The sequence below is a fragment of the Falco cherrug genome, chromosome 1 (genome assembly GCF_023634085.1).
Source record: "Falco cherrug isolate bFalChe1 chromosome 1, bFalChe1.pri, whole genome shotgun sequence".
In the NCBI taxonomy this organism is placed as follows: domain Eukaryota; kingdom Metazoa; phylum Chordata; class Aves; order Falconiformes; family Falconidae; genus Falco; species Falco cherrug.
In genome coordinates, this window is record NC_073697.1 from 112907286 (window position 1) to 112927041 (window position 19756).

General features: G+C 39.7%; 1 protein-coding gene across 4 annotated transcripts in view; it reads left to right on the forward strand.

The window, feature by feature from the left end:
* The window catches only part of NLK (nemo like kinase), a 67029-nt gene that overhangs the window by 40130 nt on the left and 7143 nt on the right, over positions 1–19756 (forward strand). For all 4 annotated transcript variants that reach the window (XM_005439692.4, XM_014280519.3, XM_055721127.1 and 1 more), the window contains 5 exons: positions 6178–6284; positions 8150–8235; positions 9145–9354; positions 13682–13783; positions 18694–18780. In XM_005439692.4, coding sequence (XP_005439749.1) covers positions 6178–6284; positions 8150–8235; positions 9145–9354; positions 13682–13783; positions 18694–18780 — 592 coding nt within the window. The remainder of the gene's footprint in view (positions 1–6177; positions 6285–8149; positions 8236–9144; positions 9355–13681; positions 13784–18693; positions 18781–19756) is intronic.

Genomic DNA, 19756 nt, shown 5'->3' on the forward strand with positions numbered 1-19756 from the left:
TGTTAATTCTTGTTTGGACTGATTTGACAGTGTTAGGTTTATGGCTGGTCTCTGATCTTAAGGGTCTTTTCCAACCTAAACAATTCTTGGATTTATAGCTCTTTTTTTTCCAATTACAGAGTCTTCTGCAACTGATTGCAATACTGAATTCTGCAACTGGAGATACACAGGCATTCTCTTTTAAGAACTATCCTAAGTTTCTATAGTAACTTTCTGAACACCTTTTCCATTAAAGTAAATATTAGAAGCAGCTGAAAAGACATCGGGTTTGTCAGTCTTGTTATACTGATTGAGAAAGATTTTAATACTAGTAAAAACAAAGGTGTGCAGCAGTTCCCTCCCATTGATCTTATTAAGAGGTGAAAGAACTGAGTTTTGGAGAGATTATGGAGTGAATCTCTCGTATATGTAGGGTGGAGGAGGGTAGATAGGGACGAGGTAAGATTTGGTTCCTCCAGCCAGAAAAGGGACAGTGACAACACTGGTGGGGGACCGAGCAGTGTATGCTCAGGCTTCCTGTTCTTTCACAGTATCCTTAGAAAGGGTTTCCTTGTTTAAGTGCCCTTCCGAAATGTCATCACGACTAGTTCCTCTGGGCCAACACACAAACAAATTGGAACAGGGACCCCAAGGATTAAGAGGACTAGTACACTCCATAGAAGGCTATGGCTTGCAAGCTACGGTTGCAGCTGGTAACACAGCAGTTTATGTTATTGGGTCAGGTGGAATTGTGACTTCGATTCTTGCTAGGTATTTATAAGAACAGAGTGGGTTGATGGACTTTCTACAGGTAATGAAAGCATGGTGGTGTTATTGTCAAACCAGTCAACTGTGTGAGGGAGCCCTAGATCTCTGCATGAATGAGCTGTGTGCCATAGTAGCTCTAGTCTCTGTAACACGAGGCTCTTTTGCCTTGGGTTAAAATTTTGCTTTATTCAGCAGTAAAGTTGTAATACCTTTATTCCAGCATTTGCAAAACCTCGTTGGATAATATTGCCTAGAACTGAAAATATTTTCCTTCGTATGCATTGGTATGAAATTATTTCTATTGAGAAGACGTGGGAAAATACCAGGGAGGTTTTGAAGTTGAATATCATATATTGTTAGCAGTATTCCTTCAAGTAGAGTCTGCTGGCAGTATTGCCAAGCTGTCAATGATTCAATAAGAACAGAATGAAATTTTCCCCTTTGTCTTTTTAATTTTAAACCTTTTATAGGTACTAAATAAATGATCTTCATTCCTAACTTAAGGATTATGACTTGATTTTTTAAGAACCTGAAATAATACGAGAGAAGGTTTTAAAATGTTAACTTTGACTAGCAACTCTTCACACTGCTTTTTTGACATTTGGTGTTACACTTTTTAAACAATTTATTTTAAAAGCTATTTGTAGAATAAATTATCAATAGTAATTAGTAATTTATCCACAATTCTACTACTGATTAATCCACATTCCCCCTTGCACTGTTCTTCTTTCTACTTATGGAAGTATTTGATAATTTTACTGCATCTGTCCATAAGCACTGTAAAATACCAGGATAGTGATCTGTAAGAAGTGCTTGGTAGCACAAACACATTTCCCATTTGAATATCAAATTCAGGTAACTTCAGGACCACATAATTAAATAACCAAGTGAAATTTTGAAACTAACACTGAAGCAGTGGAGTTTATTTTTGTATTCTGCAGAGCACATCCTGCCATACCTCTGGGGAGCGTCTCACTGGTCCATTTCAGACACATGATTTTTACTGGCACCAGAGAATCTACTTGTACGTCTTACTCTTGCTAACCACACTGTACAGCTAAGAAAACTTGTCACAAGCCTATCCGCAGTCTTGCAGGTGTGACACGCCAGATGTTTTTGTCTTTACCAAAACAGAGCTTCCACAGCATTCAAGCTTTGTTTTACAAATACAGAGACAAAATTACTTACATAAAAATCAGTGATTTTATTGTACATAATACAAAATATGGTGCCACTAAACTGCAGGTGATTAATAGCAATGCCATTAACTCAGAGCTGATGATGACATGGTGCTTTTGTGGCAGGATGGGAAGTCCAGCTCCTGATGAGTTTTGAAGCTGAGCAGGAGTGGAGAGGTGGGAGCTGCTGCTTCACCTAAGTGCTTCTCTCATTGTACGGCAGCTCAGTTATTCTCTGCATTAGGAACTCATCAAGAGCTTTGAATCCCTTACCTTACACAGAAGTAAGATTCAGGTGGAGTTTCAGTATTTTCTTCCTGGTATGAAAAACTATCTTTGTTATTTTTTCCCACAACTCCAAAACCATGTCCCTACAAAAAGCTTCTGCTGTTACTTGTCTGTGATCTTTGACACATGCCGTGGATTGCAGTTTCTACATTGCATAGAGGTGACCTGATGACAAATGTAACAGTAGTTTTACCTGTAACAGAAAAGTCAGTAAATTTTAAACTTAAAAAACGATTTAGATAAGCATTAGAGTCATTACATGTTTTTTAAATAATTGTTGCACTATTTTTACATGGACCAGGTCTTTTTTTCTTTTATATTTTGGGTATTGGTACAAAATGAGGATGTTATAGAAATATTTCTGCTAGAATGCTGTGAAGTCTGCAAAGAGGTAGAGGAGAACAGAGGTGGTATCACAAACTAACCTTGATATGATCCTAATGTAAAAGCAAATATAACTGAATTATGCTAAAATAGGAGAAAACCCCTTGTCCACATTTTATAGAAAATCCTGAAATATGTAAGAGAGTTTTGTTTTGGGTTTGGTTCAAAAAACCCCATGTTTCTTACAGTATCATGCAGATAGACATCTCCACTCCATTCTTAGCATCCATCTAATCCACCTACCCCAGAACTTGTTCATAGAATGCTGGCCTCTTCCCAGAAAAACGGTCTATAGAGTTGAGGTTTGGGGTATGCGGAGACCTAAAAAGAAGAATCCAAGTCACCGTGACAATACCACATCACAGAAGGTACTTTTATTCCTTTCAAAAATTTGTCTGTCGCTTTGTAAAATTTACCAACTCAGCAGGTCTCCCAGTCAACAGAGTAAGTGAAGTTCTTTTGTGCCATGCATTTGCCTTGGTAATTATTCTGAAGCAAATTGGTACATTTGTAGTTCTAATTTTATACAGCTACTTAACTAATTACTGCTGTCAGTAGCAATTTTTATCTGGTACTAATGTTCAGCTTAGCTGAATATTACAGCACCAGTGACCGCCTCATAGCCAGCTTATTTTAATGTTCAACTTAAAAAAGAAAACTGCAGGTACCTGTTTGAATCATTAATTGAAATCCCATAGGGGTTTTGTTGTCTGTTTTTGCTAAACATTTATAGTGGGGCCAGAGTAAAGTCATTGACCCGCTTGGGTACCAGCTGTTTAAGAAGCTGCCACGTTTGTAAAAGGCAGGAACATCAAGCAAGTGCTGCTTTTGCTCTTGTTTAGAGACCCTCATTAAATTATCTAGAGACAATAATCAGATAGCTGCTGTTCAAGTTAATGGCACCTCTGAGCCCCTGTCAAGAGAGCTTTATTTAATGCGCAGCAGACCTGGAGTGGTGCAGGTGCCATTTCAGGCCCTCATTTAATTTAAGCTGCTTTAGTTGGCATGGCAACTAGTTGAGACATCTGGGAGACATTATGCTCGGGATTGAGATTTAGGAGGATTTGTGGTGTAGCAAAACAAAAATCTTATCATAATAAAGTGCAGAGTAATGCTTTTGGATTTTTTTAATATTTTACGTTAAAAATAAAATGCAAAAATTTTTTGCAGCTGTGAAGTAAACCCCAAATTTTAAAAAGCTGGTATAAATATTTAAGATGGCCTTTGCAAAAGGAAAAGAAAAATTGGGGGACTAGAAATTGTGGTGCTGCAGGGTTAAGTTTTTTTCTTTATTAATTCTTTATGAATGCAATTTTAATTTGGGGTATTTTCAGTCCAAAAGTTGGCAATATTTAATTTATAAAATTAGTTTTTGTGGAGTGTTGCTGGCAGTTGAACAGTTTGGCTGATAGGGATTTGACCAGCTAGGGTGTGCAGAGCAACAGATGGAAGTAGAACGTTGATGAGGTAGAGGTGAAAGAAAATGTAAGTTTTCTCTAGATTGTTTTAAGTGCATCTTGACCTGTGCCAATTAATGGGTGATAATGGTAAGAGCAAGTAGAAGTTTCTGCTGAAGCTGACTTGCTTGCTGTGTTACTAGGAGATAAATATCTTAACTGAAGTCAGGGTTTGCTATTATATTTCAGACTTGATATGTAGCAGAGCTGGTTATAAAGAGCGCTGAACCGACTGATAGGCTCCTACGGGATAATGGTGAGATTTAACAACAAAACAAAGCCCCGGAGGCTGACCTAGTTAGCTTGGCTTTCAGAGGAAAGGTTAGGATGGCACACTTGTAAAAATACCACCATGAGGTCAATGAGTTCATGAAGCCACCGGAGCTCAGGCTGGCCGAGCTGAAGCGCGTACCTTCCCCCAGCCCGGTAGCCCCGGGTCCTCCCGGGTGCAGGATCTGGCCCGGGCCCGCGGCGACGCGTACCACTGATCCCTGTGTGTTTCTGGAAGGCTGGGAGCTACTGCTGCTTTACCTTGAACTGTGTATGAGCCTGGCACACCAAGGGAGATGCTAGATTTGGGCCCGGGAGGTGCAGTTTTGTTTCTGACTCTCTCTCCTTGATCTTTTGCATGACCTTGGCCGTGGGCACCACCTCTCTGCCACATTTTTGTCTGCTTTGAACGTTGCAGGGCTTGGTGTAGCTTGTAATACTTCATGCCTTGCGCAGGGGTCTTGGTGAGACATGTGATAGCTTGCTGTAAAGCAGAAGTTCAGTTAACATATGGCTACCATGTTTGACCTTCTTCAGCCACAGATACAACAGTATCAGAGATTTTTGTTTCAAATATGACTGCTAAAGGTAGCTTTTAAAGCAATAATGCTTCGTAATTATCAGGCTTATTTGGTACACAAGTTGACAATGCACAGTGTTGCATTTTCAGTCCTTCTTGGAAGTTGAGGTGCTGTGGTTTTGCTTTAAACTGTTCTGAACCACAGCTCCCAGTGGTGTGTGTCAGTGGAGTGCCACAGCAGCAGCTTCTCTCCAGCTCGAGGGGCTCCTCATCGCTGGCCCTCATGGAAACTCTCTGTTGCTGACAGCCCCATACAACTCGGGGCAGCGTGCTCTGTAGTGGTACTGTAGTGGTAGCCAAGTGGCTGCCGTAACGATTTCTGCATGTGTTTTGTAACTGCAACATACTCAGGAAATTGACACGATGATGCTGGTTTTGTGGGTTAAGATATGCTGCTTGTGTCTTCCATATTTCTCCATTTTTAAAACATTGTATTTTTAGTGCTTCCTGAATAAACACAATACCCTTCTTAATCCGCACCTTACCTCGGTATAAGCCACAGCATATAGATCTCTTAGTATCTGCAAGTATTTGTGTAAATTACCAGTGAGTATGACTATTGCTGTTCATGCCTGTGAGTATGTGAATAAGTGGTTTCTGTTTGGTTTTGGTTTAGTTTTTTTCCCTCCAGATAGAAGTTTGGGCTTTGTTGGTTTGTTTGTTTTTTTTTTCTTTGCCCTCTCCAGTAATAATTCAGAAGAGGTTTTATGACTGTGATTTGTATGTATTTGTATGTGAGAAGGTAAAATAATGTGTATTGGCTAGATTTAGGGAAGCGGATATATTTTTCAAAGTCTGCATAACTGACCGTGTAGCAGCCTGCGAGGTCCTTTTGCTGACAGACTTCCATGGGCTTGGGCTTGCACTTGCCAGTTTGCTGGTTAAACCATGTTGATGTATGTCTACTATGAAGATGCTACTTCAGTTGTTTGTAACTTGTGGCTCACTGATTTTAAGGAAAAATTTAAAGTTTCAAGGTGCCATTAATTGTATTAAAATTTTATTTTGTTTTCTGAGTCGTAATTTGACTTTGGAATTTTGTAACAACTACCTTAATTGAAATGCTACTTTATTGAGTAATCTATTTTCTTTCACAATCCATTTTTTATTTTCATTCTTGTAAGAGTCTGGAGACTTGACCTCTGAAGAAGCTTTATTCTTTTTTGCTCAATAGCTCTGACCTGTAAGAGCTCAGATTCCTAGGAGTTAGAGTAAATGTTTCAAGAAATTGTGTGCTGGACTTTCTGCTTTTGCCTTAACTAATAAATTGAAGATATGTTGTCACTGAATTGATGCAGAGTGACCTCCATAAGATTATCGTCTCTCCTCAGCCACTCAGCTCGGATCATGTCAAAGTTTTTCTTTACCAGATTTTAAGAGGTAATTTTTCTTCTTTTAAATGTAATGAAAGTTATGTAGTAGTAGTTGGGTTTGGTTTGGGGTTTTTTTGTTTGTTTGTTTCTTAAGGTTTATTCTCAACACATCCTCATCTTGCATAGGTTTCCTGTGGAAACTTGTTCTTTTTGTTTCATGTTATGAATGAATAACGAGCATTAATTATTCTGATTGTAAGAATCCTTCCATGGTAGTAATGGGTAAAGACGGCAAGACTTATCTTCAGCTGCAAAGGCTTTTTCAGTGGCCTGTGGGAGTCTTAAGGTGGGTGGGTGCGTTTTAACAGAACTCCAATGCTTTTTGAATCGAGGTCCAGAAAGGACACCTTGACTGAGCCAAAATGATAAACATGTATGTGACTATACCCACTTAAGGTATTCTGGATAACAGTCCAGTTCAAATTGTTATGGAACAGTCCACTGAAGTTTGATTTTTAGCTAAAACAATGTACCATAATAGTAATTTGAAACTTGATTTATTTATTTATTTTCAGTCCCATTTGGAAGCTTTTATCCAAGAAATGAGATTATTGTGCTTGTCCTTTGAACATCTGATCAGTGGTAGTCCAGTTGCTTTTCCATTGGCTTTATTTGAGTATTATCACTGGAATAAGCTGAAAGCAAAGTCAATTTTATCTGGTAGAAAATAAATAGTCGATCATATTTTTAGAAAGCAGAGCAAAGAAGTGTAAATCATATCCAGAATTAGTACGGGCTATTCCAGGTACCTGTAGTGCTACACAAAAGATTTATACTCCTAAAGGACAAAAGGCATTTGTGCCTCTGTGATTATCTAGTTTGACGGGGGGAACACTCCAAACACTAATTTCTATCAAAATGGCAACTGTCAGTTAAAGTTTGTTCAAAGGCTACTTGAATTCTCATTCCATTTGCCCAGCTTTTGACCTGAGAGCTTAGTGTTCCCCAGTTTAATACTATTATTGATTCTTGCTCTATCTGACCCCACTTGAATTACAGCCATCTTTCCATTTTCCATGCTTTGTCTACTGCTGTAGTTCATGTGCATAAACAACTTCATGTTGGCATACTTTCTTCCACTGTACTTTTTACGAAGGTGCTTTCTGCCTTACTTTCATTTTCTTAAAAAGACCAGAATTGTAGCTTCAGGGAGAGCAAAAGCCCGCAGGAAGCATAGGTTATCTCTCTTTTCTAACCACCCCAGTGTTAGAAACATCCCCAATGACTGTGATCAGGTGTCCTAAGTTCATTAGCTCTAGTGTTGAATTTTTGCAGTAATAAAGTTAAGAAAAGGGCCTAGGCCAAACTAATTTGGGCCTGGATTCTCTTAGCCTTGTTTTACATCATCTGCTGCTGGCACATGAGGTGTTAGTTTGAAAAAATGTATTTAAAAAAACAAAGACGCAGGTTAGCTTGGGTTTAATCTGAGTTTATTTCTGAAGTGCAGCTGTTATCTAGGAAATTGTTAAGTTGAATTTTAGTGCTGCAGACTGGGAAACAAAGCAGTAAGAGGTGTATGTCAATATTCCAGTGTTGTGATGAGCAGAGTATCCATGTCATAACCAGGGAAATGATGTTTTGGTTTTGTTTTTTTATTTTAAAAACAAAAACAAACAAAAAAACCACACACAGGAAAAAAAAGACTACTTAAATTACTTGCTCTGTCTAGTTTATGTACTCCAAAAGTTTTATCCTTTTGTTGAGTGACTGAGTGTATACTAGAGACGGGAAGTTAGAATTGTATAAAAAATGAGCCAATGGCAAAGTCTTTGCTGATCGAGAGTTGCAAGACCTTCCAGGAAAACGTTCTCAGCCTTAAACTTCTTTTAAAACAGAAAAAGGTATTTATTTTAATTTCATTTAATATTTCAGGTCTGAAATATCTACATTCTGCTGGCATTTTACATCGAGACATTAAACCAGGGAACCTACTTGTGAACAGCAACTGTGTTCTTAAGGTGCTACTTAAATTTATTGAAAATGTACATATATGTATGCTGTTCATTATAAATCAGTTGTTATTTTTAAACAAAAAACATTTAATATGAACACCTTTCCTGAAAGTCATTTAAAAAGAAAAAAAACTCCCACACGTTCTTTAAAAATTTTAAATGAAACAAACATCTTCCTTTCCCCTTTTCACCCTACCTCTCCCCAAATCCATGAAAGCCAGGTAGGCGTGATTCTGTCGTTGACTTGTGTGGGGCAGTTTCCTCAGGTACTGCGGCGGTGCTCAGTGTGCCAGTCACAGTAAGGGCGATACAGGATGGCCAAGGCTCCTCCATTGACTTCTCAGGCATATGAAATGTTGGAGAGCTCAGGCACGTTGTATAGCTATGCCCAATATAAAAAAAAATAACTGTGAGTTTCGTTTACACTGATTTGCTAAGCATTCTAATTGTGCAAGTTTTAGTCTGTTTTCTTAACCCTTCTGGTTCAAGACACTTCAAAATTTTCAAAGCCAAAGTGAGTAAAAGGCAGATTTTTTTTGTAACATTTTGAGGCATATAATGAACAGGTGAAACTTTATTTGGGATGTAATATTCTATACCCAGAGGTTGGCAATATATAATACTTATATTTTTTTAGTGCAAAGGTTTTAATCTTCTAGGTTATAAATATTGTAATGCCAACTAAAAATGTACTGTGATTTCAAATAAAATTGTAGAAAGTTTAAATGGATGTGGAATAAAGTAGCATAATTTCTTCCTATTCCCCTTTCCCTTTGCTTTTGCAGTTACAGCAGATTATCTGATTTATTTAAATGCTGATTTGGAATTTTCTGCTTCGTTACCAGAAGGTTACCTATTTGAAATGCATTAAGTGTTTTGGTTATTTTAATTTTTTTATTTACCTTCTCAATTTAGATTTGTGATTTTGGATTGGCCAGGGTGGAAGAATTAGATGAATCTCGTCACATGACTCAGGAAGTTGTCACTCAGTATTATCGAGCTCCAGAAATCCTGATGGGCAGCCGTCACTACAGCAATGCTATTGACATCTGGTCTGTAGGCTGTATCTTTGCAGAATTACTTGGGCGAAGAATATTGTTTCAGGCACAGAGTCCCATACAGCAGGTATAATTAAATTTCCCTTTAAAAATTTTTCTACTGCATAATTTCATGGAACCAGTTATGCTGATGCATTTTGAACCTCAGATTTGCTTTTGTTTTGCTTGGTTTACACAGAGGCAAGAAACCAAGCTACTTTGAAACACGGAAATGATCGCTTCCAGACAGTATTAAAAGTAGTGGTTATTAACATTAGCTTTTGAAATGTGTATTTTTTTGTAATCCCCTGTAATCTGCTGCAGTACCAAATCCTGCTGTAGCATTTCACTGAGATAAGGTAAAGGTGATATAGCTGGGATCAAGCTTTTCTTAACAACTAATACAAGAAAGTAGTAAGTTTTCTATCAACACATAACTGGAGATACAGTATTGGCACTTGAGCTATTTAAACTGCCAAGCAGTGGTATTGCTCAGACTGTTTCATTTTAGTAACGGTCAAGTCTGTAAGAAGGTATTGAATATTTTTTTATGCTATATAGCTGTGGCTAGGTATAAAAACATGACGTGCACCAGAATACTTCATCACCATTCCAACAGTAAGCAAGCTAATATAATATGCATTTATCTCTAATAACCTTGAAGTGCTGTTTTTACAGTAGATAGAAAATAATGTCTGCAGCAAGACACTAGAGATGGATACGTTTATACTTCTATCTAAGAGAAGGAACAAGATGTGCTGACATAAAAATGCTTATCATCAATGTTGCTAGTATTATCTATAGATTGGAAACTACATAGTGTTGAAATTATGAGGTTACATACACTGATTGTCAAGAAGTAAAACCACATTCCAAACTTTTGGTAAAGGTGACATCCCAGACTCCATTTTTCTTGTTACTTTATGCATGTAGCATTACCATGGGTTTGAGAGACATTCCCATTAGGATGCTGTTTTCAGTATTCATATATTTAAAATGTTGTGTTGTGTATGTATTTTTTCAATGCTGTGTCCTGTCTGCTGGCACCTATCATGTCACCGCAGTAGTGTTCCTAAGGAGGGACTTGCTAGTCATTCTAGACAGCACTGATGCTGTGAACATCACAAAAAGTAGGCCTCCTCCCAAAATACACCTCTCTTACCCTTGTGAAGAGACTGCAGAGGAGAAAAGCAGTAATGTAACCAGAACTGCTAGTTAAATTGACAGCTATTCTCTTGAAGTCTCAAAAATAATTTAAGATCTCCTGGTTTTCCAAACTTTGATCTCTTGCTGCACTGAAGCTAAACATGTGTCATTTCAATAGCCTTGGCTATCCTTCCTGAAATTTAAAGTGCAAAGACATTCATCAGATAACTCTAAATAGCATAATGGGGTGGGGGGTTTGAGTGGTGTTCACTTTATTAGATTGAAAAGTTTTATAAAGTTACATAGGAGTTCCTAGATCTTTTATAATCCCTGCGTAGCAATATGGTTTAAGAAGTAATCACCACATATATTTCAATTATGTTCTCAGAAACTCAGTACTGTTGGAGGGTGGATAGAGCCTATAGAAGTGCTGAGGGCTGGTCAGTGTTACGGGCTTTCCTCAAGCCTGTGCCGTGCCCCTTAGTGTGGATTGTACTCTAAAAATGCTGATCCTCTGCACCCAGGGGCATTAACCAGGACAGCAAAAACTGATGTCAGGATAGCCGTCGTCAGGCTCAAGTTTTCCTGGTAGAAAAACCCGGGAGGGAAGAGACCATTTTACAATGGACTGTACTGGAATTTTTAACTCAAATCTGTGATGAAGAAAGTGTACAAAGCTTTACGTTACAAACCAGACTGGAACTGGTGACTTTGATATTCTAAACTTCAGATAGTATCATGTTGAAAGTGTTGACTATATCTGAGTTGCTTACTCAAGTTACAATAGCTAACTTTTGGTAAGGCTTTTATGGGATTTCTTATAAAAGTAAGAAATGAGATAATCTATGCTGAGACCTAGATAATCAGAAACACTTTCAAATACAGTATTTCCTAACAGCTCCTATTTTTGCCTTTTACTGATACTATTTAGAATAGTTAGCATTTTTGTGTGATACAGTATTTCTATTTTTCTTCAAAGATGCATTTTTACAGGTGCAGATATCAAGTTGGTTTTTGCTGTATGTCCAGAAACATTGAATATATCTGATTTTATCTCTTAGTGGTGCAGGAAGGGTGATCTCTGACTTTCCGACCATCTGTGGGAGCAAATGCCTTTCTCTGCTTAGACCAGTCTGCACACAGTTTTGTAAAAGGCAGGTTATAGAGTGCAGAGTTTTAACCACCTTCCGAGGTTAGCCAGTTCCTCTAGTCTGATTTTGCTGATTATTATTTAATCCTCCTTCAAGATAACTGGTCACGTGCCTGAGGCAGTAAGCAGAGCCCATTGGGAGGGATTGGAGTGTCAGGAAGACAGGAGACGTGGGCAGACAGCGCCAGCCTAGCGCAGCCGTGTCCCAGCAGCTGCAGCACACCGAGCTGTGGCACGTGAAGGTGCGTTTCTGGCCCGTGGTGCACCAGGCTTTGACACACCGGCACGCGTGTGCGCAGGGAGGGAGCCTTGCCTGCTTCACACGTCGGTGCACCAAGGGCTGCTTGGTGCTGGGTACCGTTTTTGTGTTTCTGACTTGAGCAAGGTTTGCTGGAGCAATGAGTGCGCAGCAGCAGGAGGGGGTCGGCAGAGCGAGGCAGTCTCTAGATGCCCAGAGATGCATCGAGGTAAATGAAATCGGACCTCTCAAGGAAATGCTCCTGTGAATGTATTGGAAACATACAGGCTAAGAAAAGAGCGTTTGTATCTTGAGAAATGTTAATCGTGAACTTTCAGGGCATCATTACAAAAAATGTTTTCAGTGTTTTTTCTTGTATCCATTAGAATAAAGTGTGTGCATTTATATCCATATCTATGTATATGTAGATATAAACATATATTAGCATACCATTGCTGTGTGCTTCAGGAGTAGTTGGCTGAAAAACGTAAGTGTTTATGCAGTCTACGTGCCCTGATACACTGGTATAATTTATTAGATCACTTTTTCTATTTTGTAAATACATCAGTCTTTTATTATATCAGCACCATGTGTCTATTTCTCAATTAGATATTTTCCACATACAAAAATCCCAAGGTTTAGGATTTTTTTTTTTCCTGCCTAGTTTTCCATCTCCTTACAAATGTAGGTGCTTTGCTGTGACTCCTCTGAAGTTACACTAGCCCTGGCCACGTGTGCCAAGGCTGTGGGAGGACACGTGCCCGGTGCCCGGCCAGGCCCTTGCGTGTACCTGGAGGCACCGGGCAGCCTCGTGCTACTGCCGGGGAGTGGGGGAGAGGTGGAGCGGCACCAGAGAAGGAGTGAGGCAGTTTGGCCCGCAAACAGCACTCGCATTTCACAGTGTTACACCAACAGCCAGTGGGTGATGGTCAGGCGTACAAGGCCTGTGTAATGATGATAACGGGTTTCCTCTCAGAGGAGAGCTCTGCAGTCGCTCGCTAGCGTGGGTGGATGGCGCTCCCGAGGGAACATTTGGAACCAGGGTGCTGGCCTCACTACTGACAAGACTATTTTAAAATTTATTTATTTTGCTTGACTTATACAGGGTTTGGGTTTTTTTTGGTTGGTTTTATTCACTGAAGGAGTATATGTACACACTTTTGTAGAAATAAGGTGAAAGCTTGTCAGTCGCTTTCCAAAATGAAAAAGGTGAACGAAATCTCATTAAAGTTGAGACCAGTTTTAAATGTAGCATCATCTTTGCTCTTTTTTAGGTAGCTTTTGTTTTCTTTATAACCAGCACCACTCCTTTTCCTTTCTCTCTTTCTGGACATATTTTTATTTTTAATTATTCTTCTCACATATTGGAATTTTTTATATATTATGTTTGTACTGTAGTTCTGAGGGGTTTGGGTTTTTTCCCTTTTTCTATAGTTTTATTAGTGTTGATGGCAAAATATTTTGTGCAAAGTAATTGACCTGGTTTTTGTGGGTAATTTTGTGTGGTATATTGTTATGCACTGCTGACATTCGGTTGAGAATATTTAGGTTTTAGAATGAGTGACACACCATTAACAGTACTTAAAAATTTTCTTCATGATGCAAAATTGACTTTTAAATTGCAATAAAATATTTTGCTAAACCTGTAAGCCAAAAAAGCTCCCAGCTTTTGCTAGGGCATTTTCAGTGAAATTACAAGTGTTTGTATTTGCTGTCTACTAAACATATGCATTAATATTTGTAATTTACTGTCCATAAAATAGTGGTATTGAACTGACTCATACCTTAAATGTAATTTACATTAGCTTAAGAATCTGCTATCAGAGTGAAATACATTAATATATGTCTGAGACCCCAAATGTCTATGTTCTATACCTACAGCTGGATTTGATCACAGACCTGTTGGGAACACCATCGCTGGAAGCAATGAGGACGGCTTGTGAAGGCGCCAAGGCACATATACTCAGGGGTCCTCATAAACAGGTACAGCTGGAGGCTGCTGGCCTTTTCTTGCACGCGGTCCAGACAGTCCCTCAGTCAGCCCCCACAAGTTAGGATCTCCTCTGTGCAGGATACCACTGCTGCATCCTCGCGGTGTTTCACGTCTTGATTAACTCCTCGTGGTGTGTTTGTTCATAAATACTTGGTTTGGGTATTTAATCTCGAGCTGTCTCTGCCTGTAAACCGGGTTGAATTTAGCAGGAGTGGCGGTGGTGTTGCAGTGGCATGGCTCAGTGGTGGAGTTAGTCAAGCTGCTCTTGAGACAAGGTGGGTTTTCACTAGTAAAGTGCATTTCTGGCCTCTGTCTTGTGCGTATTGTTTGCCTGGATGACACAGGTGAACGTCTCCTTTTTTGAAGCAACAGCATTTTGCTAGCTGTTTTGAATGAAGATGTTAAATATAAGTGATAATATTGGCAAAAGACATAAATTAAAATTGATAGTATAGTGCAGAAAGCCCTGGAGGGAGTCCTATATGGACAGGATCGAGAGTGATACAAGTGGAAATCACCCGTTACCCGGATCCACAAATGGAACCGTCCAGCAGCTCGTCACCAAAGGGTCCCCCCATGCACCTGTGCAGTGAGCTGGGCTGGTTGTGAAAGGCCTAACAAGATATTGAAAACTGACTTACAACACTCAACATAACCAAAGTAAAAGTTAATTAAAAAAACCCGCCAACAAACAAACCAGAGAAGAAAAGGCAGGATGACATCGTCATTCTGACTGGGCAAAAAAAAGGGCAAATGAAATTACACTCTTAATAGATACAAAGAAATGCTTATGCAGGAATCCATAGTGCAGTAATAAAGCAGTGTGCCTATCCAATATAGTCAGTTTTATGCTTGTTAGACAGTAAAAATTAACAAAATTAATAACCTGTACATGTTAATACATCAGATCTTTCCAGTAGTTAAGTTTGCATCTTTATTTTCTGCATGTTGAAGGAATTTCTCAAATGGCTACTCACCACAATAGTAGTTACCATAGAAATGAGCATTGAATACATATTCTGCTCTATTATTAACATGTGGGAGTTCTGCCTCCTTGGCACTTTTGATTTACTACATCAAGTTGTCTCTATTCCATTTTATGACAGGTTTTATTCTTTTAACATTAATAATGGGAGGATTTCCTTAAGACTTTCTCTGCCACTTTTAAAACAAGTCAAGTCTACTTTTTTTTGCTGTCATGTGCTAGAAGAGTTGTAACTTTTAAGCATGTAGTCCTGCACTTTCGAGGTTTGAGATGTTTAAAAAAACTCCAAGGGTTTTATAGTGATTGAAGCTGGGAGAAATACATCCGCTGTACTTTATATATAAAAGTATGTAACAGTATCCAAATACATCCAGATACTTTATAGAATGCAAGAATGCATTGGTCTTAAATTCCGGTAATTTGATAATCGCTTGACATTTCCAAAGTGCAGTAGTTGTGCTCATGGTAGTCATAAGCAAGAACTCTGGAATGTATTTGTTAGCCTTGTTCAGTTTGTTAAACCAGGATGTTTTGTCAAGGATTGAAATGGGTAAAAGAACATCTTCGGATTTTCTAATCGCAGTGCTAAGGTTGTTCTTGCACAAGCCTCTGAAAACGTGCATCTCTTGGCCCACTGAATGATGGGAACACTCAAAAGCAACTGAGGTGAAATGGTATGAAATGTTTCCAATACAGATTTCATGTCCTGTAGCCACCGGGTCATAGGAGATCAAGTCCAAGCAGTTCTGTGTCAGTTGAGGAAAGACCCCTTCCTGCTGACGAGCGCTGAGGGGCTGCCAGCCGCTGGAGCTGGCGCGCTCGCTTGCAGCTGGGACAGAGGGGGCTGCAGCGCAACTAGTTGATTTCTTTAATGGTATTTCTCTGTTTTCAGCTCCAAGCACACTACGTGTTTGAATGTGAATTCATGGCTTTTCATCTTTTAAAATGGAGATCCTGCTGGTTATAAATAGCTAAATGTTACCAGTTTCTTAATTAATTAATAGGAAGAGAAAACCAAGCTAGAAACTGGTGATTACTTTGTCACACAAGCTATTTTTAATTGAAGTAGGTGAGCATAGTAGGAGTTAAGGGGTAAAGCATTTGGCTGCTTTATGTAAAAATAGATTAATGCATGAAGTTTCTGATTTAAAAAATCCAACACCCCACTGTGTGCTGGCATAATGAGAATTTACATACTATGTAGACTTCTTTGTCAGTTTTGTATTTAAAAATTTTTCTTCAAACTAAATTTAAGTGAATTGATGAAATTGCTTAACTGGCAGCTCTAGAAGAGGCTCACAGTGTAGGGTACGGAGCGGTTTGGGCTGCACCGGCAGTCATGTGCTGACCCACTTCTAGAAGTACAATGTGCTGGACTTCATTCCCTCCCTGTCGTGGTCCTGGCATTCTCCGGTGCGGAAGAGAGAGATCCAGCATGCTGCACCTTACTCGCTAACGGACCTGGCTGTAGCTTCCGTGATAATCAAATCTTACAGAAATTCAGTGTTTACCGATTTCTTCTGCCCTTGTGAGTCCTCTTGCCAGGACTGTTTCTGATCTCTAGCTGTGGATGTGGTTGCAGTTTGCTGAGCAAATGCTGTCCCTGAAAGGTGCGTATATCCAGGTGCTCTTGGAACGGCAGCCAAGCTGCAGGCAAGGGGCATGGGTGCAGCAAAAAAAGTGCATCCTTCACCTGCATTGGGTGGATGCAGCAGCTGCTCCAAGTAAGGAACATAATCGTGTTTGTCTACCCCAGTATGTGGATGAAACCTACTTAATGACGGTGCTTGGATGGCAGTGCTTTTTTGTGTAGACGGTACTTACTAATTAGAAAAATCGTATGAAGTTACCAAATATTCCAGCTTTCTATTCTATAGACTGCACTTAGGAACGAAGGCTGAGAAGTTCTCGGTGCTGTATTTGGTAGTCCAGGGTTAACTCAGAATGATGTCACTGTGGAGGTGTAATTTTTATATATACTGACAAATTAACAGCAACTAAATAACTTATATTCCTTTGCTTTGTTAAACAGGTAGAAGCAGCAGATGGCTGCCAAATACTAGCATCGCAGAGCAGTTACAGGTCTGAGTAGAGTTAGTGCGGTGCTGGAAATCCTGGGGGTCGTGCAGAGTTTGTCAGTGAGCACTGCCCCATAAATACGCGCGCTAGCTTTCAATCGATTTGTTGTAGCGATGTGTTAGTCATTTCTGTCAGCCGGCTAGTTTATTCTTCCCACATCTCAATAGTAATTAATCACGGACGCGAGTGAGGCACTCTGTGTAATTCTTCCTGCCCTGATGGCTCCTCCCAGCACCTGCACTCACTAGCTAATGAATGCGATTTGTGTTTGCATGGGAAGAGTACAGAGGTGTGGGTATGTGGCTGCGCGTGTATGCGATGGTTTATTTCCTTTAAAAAAAAAATTTAAAAAATCTGGGAGTATCGGACTTGGAAGTAACAGCCTCCATGGTAGGAATTCTCTTTGCCAGCAGCTTAATACCTGTGGGCTTCTTTTTTCCTTTGGTTGGGTTTTTTGGTTTCTTTTTTCAATAGTTTGTGGTTTTGTTTTCTTCTAAGTGTGAAAATTCAGAATTCCTTTCCCCATATTACTCTTCCCCCCCCCCTTCACTTTAGAGGAGTAGCTGTTCACTTCTTTTGCAACACTTCGTTTACTTCAAAGACTAAGGGTAGTGCATTCTACTGCAATTGTTTAAGCTAAATAGGAATAGGAATAATGTCAATTAAGCAGGAAAATATTTTACTTGATTTTGGAAACTGACATTGTTGTGGCTTTTAAAAAAAATAAAAAAATATTTGAAGCTTGTTCCAGAGAGTCTAGGATATAGCTAATGCTTTAAAATTAATGGCATGTAACGTTAGCTTTACCATTGATTAATTTTTCCATTTTGGGCAGTACTTCAGGCTGTACTTCTTCCCGCACGTTAGGAATGTGGGGAGGGGTTTGTCTTCACTTTTTACTACCTTAGTGTTAACATTTAATTCCAGAGCCACAGGAGGCTCTCGAGCAGGAGAGTGCGTGCAGTTAATTCTCAAATGGCAGCCTTACAGGTCCCAGCTGTGGCTTCACACCCGCAGCGGCGGGGTCCTGGCTCTCTGTGGCAGGTGCCCCATGCCTCCCGTGCCCCCCTGTGCCCCCGCTGCCCCGGTCCATCCCGCCTGCTTCCCCCGCGGGGGGTGTGCCGCCGCCTTTGGCACCCCAGCCCCAGCTGGGACCCCGGAGCGGGCAGGCTGGCGGGAGGGAGGTGTCTGTCTGTAGGGCTGCTTGTGTGGCGCTTCCCAGAGCAAAAATGTGCTGCTGCCACCAACGTCTGGGTGGCTCCACCGGTTCTTTAAGCGTGCGGCTCATGGCCAAGTACCGCACTGTAAAACGGTTCCCTGAACCCCCTCCCTCCTGCCCCAGCCTCCAGGCCCTAGAGGCTGGCCTCCATCGCCCTCTGACATGCCGAGTGCCTGCGGCCGCCCTGACCATGCTGGCTGTCACTGTTGGTTACATATGGATCACCCGGGTGAGGAAAAGCAAAATAATCCATCATTTGGCAGTGATTGAGATTGGAAAAATGAGATGCTGGAAATGATGTGGTTTATCAAATCCCTGAGCAGCTACAGCCTAAAGTGGTGTCAATATAGAAAAATAAATAAATAAAATATAGCTTTGTTCAGGGACTACTTCTGAACTAATGAAAAAAAAAATAATCAATTAGATCTCTTGTTACTATTGCTGGGGTTTATAATAGTGATTATTGTCTTGTTGGAAAGTGTTAGGTAGTGTGTGTCCTTTTTAACAAGAAGTTTGTCCTTGGTAACTAGAAAACAACGTGTGCTGTAACTGTTTTCTTGCTGATGGATCTGACAGGACAACTATCTGTACTCTTCTTTCTCCCATTTCCCCTACAGCCATCCCTTCCTGTCCTATATACACTTTCCAGTCAAGCTACACATGAAGCAGTTCATCTCCTTTGCAGAATGTTGGTCTTTGATCCAGTAAGTATGATTTTAAATTATTTCTAATACTTTCAACACTTTTTGTCGCCTGCTGCTTAAATGAGTATTTTAAGTAAAGGACGCTTTAACTGGTGTTCTTCTACATTGCATTTCAGTACCTACGGTCTGTAAACCACTTAGAAGTATCATCTTATAATTGGTCAGTTTCCCCCTGGAATGGGGGGTTTGCATTTAAAATCTTGTGGCCTTTTGAAGAAAGCTACGACAGAGTGAGAAAGATGAGGGTGTTGATGAATCACGCTATCTTTTCCTAGCTAGGTGTAGGTAGCAGAACATGAGATACTTTGATGCAGTTCTAATTAGAGATGCGTGGGTGTTCATGGTCTTGCAACATACAAGAAGTTCCTTCTGCAGCCGCACAGTCACATAACAGGATCTTTTTTTCCACTGAGCATGTTTTTCTGATGAAAATGTGCTGTGGTGGATTTTGGATTTCATCTCTTGGGCATACTCTAGAAAATTGTCTCTAGAAAATCTGATACCTGAATTGACGATCTTAATTATTTCATTCTTACAGAAAAAACACTTAACATTTCAGATGAAAAATAGACAGATGAACAGCAAGGGAGGAAGCTTGTAATTGATAATGTATTCAGGAGGCAGTATGTTTTGATTATTTTTTTAAACCTTAAGATCACTCTACTGAACAAAAAGATCAAAATGTTAAATCATAGCTTCCACGTAATCAGACTTATTTTTTTTTCCTTTCCAACTTCCTCAACACTTAGAATGCTGTTATTTCATATTTAAATAAATGTGGTTTTATTTTTTTAAAGAATCAGGACAATTCTTTAGAACAGGTGCTTTTAATTTCATCCAAAAAAATATCCTGGGAATTGGGAAACTTGGGTTTTATTTCAGGCTGTGCCACTGCTTTTGCTCTGTATCTTTGAGCAAGTAACTTCTGTTTGTGGGTTGGGTTGGGTTGGGTTGGGTTGGGTTTTTTTAATTCACC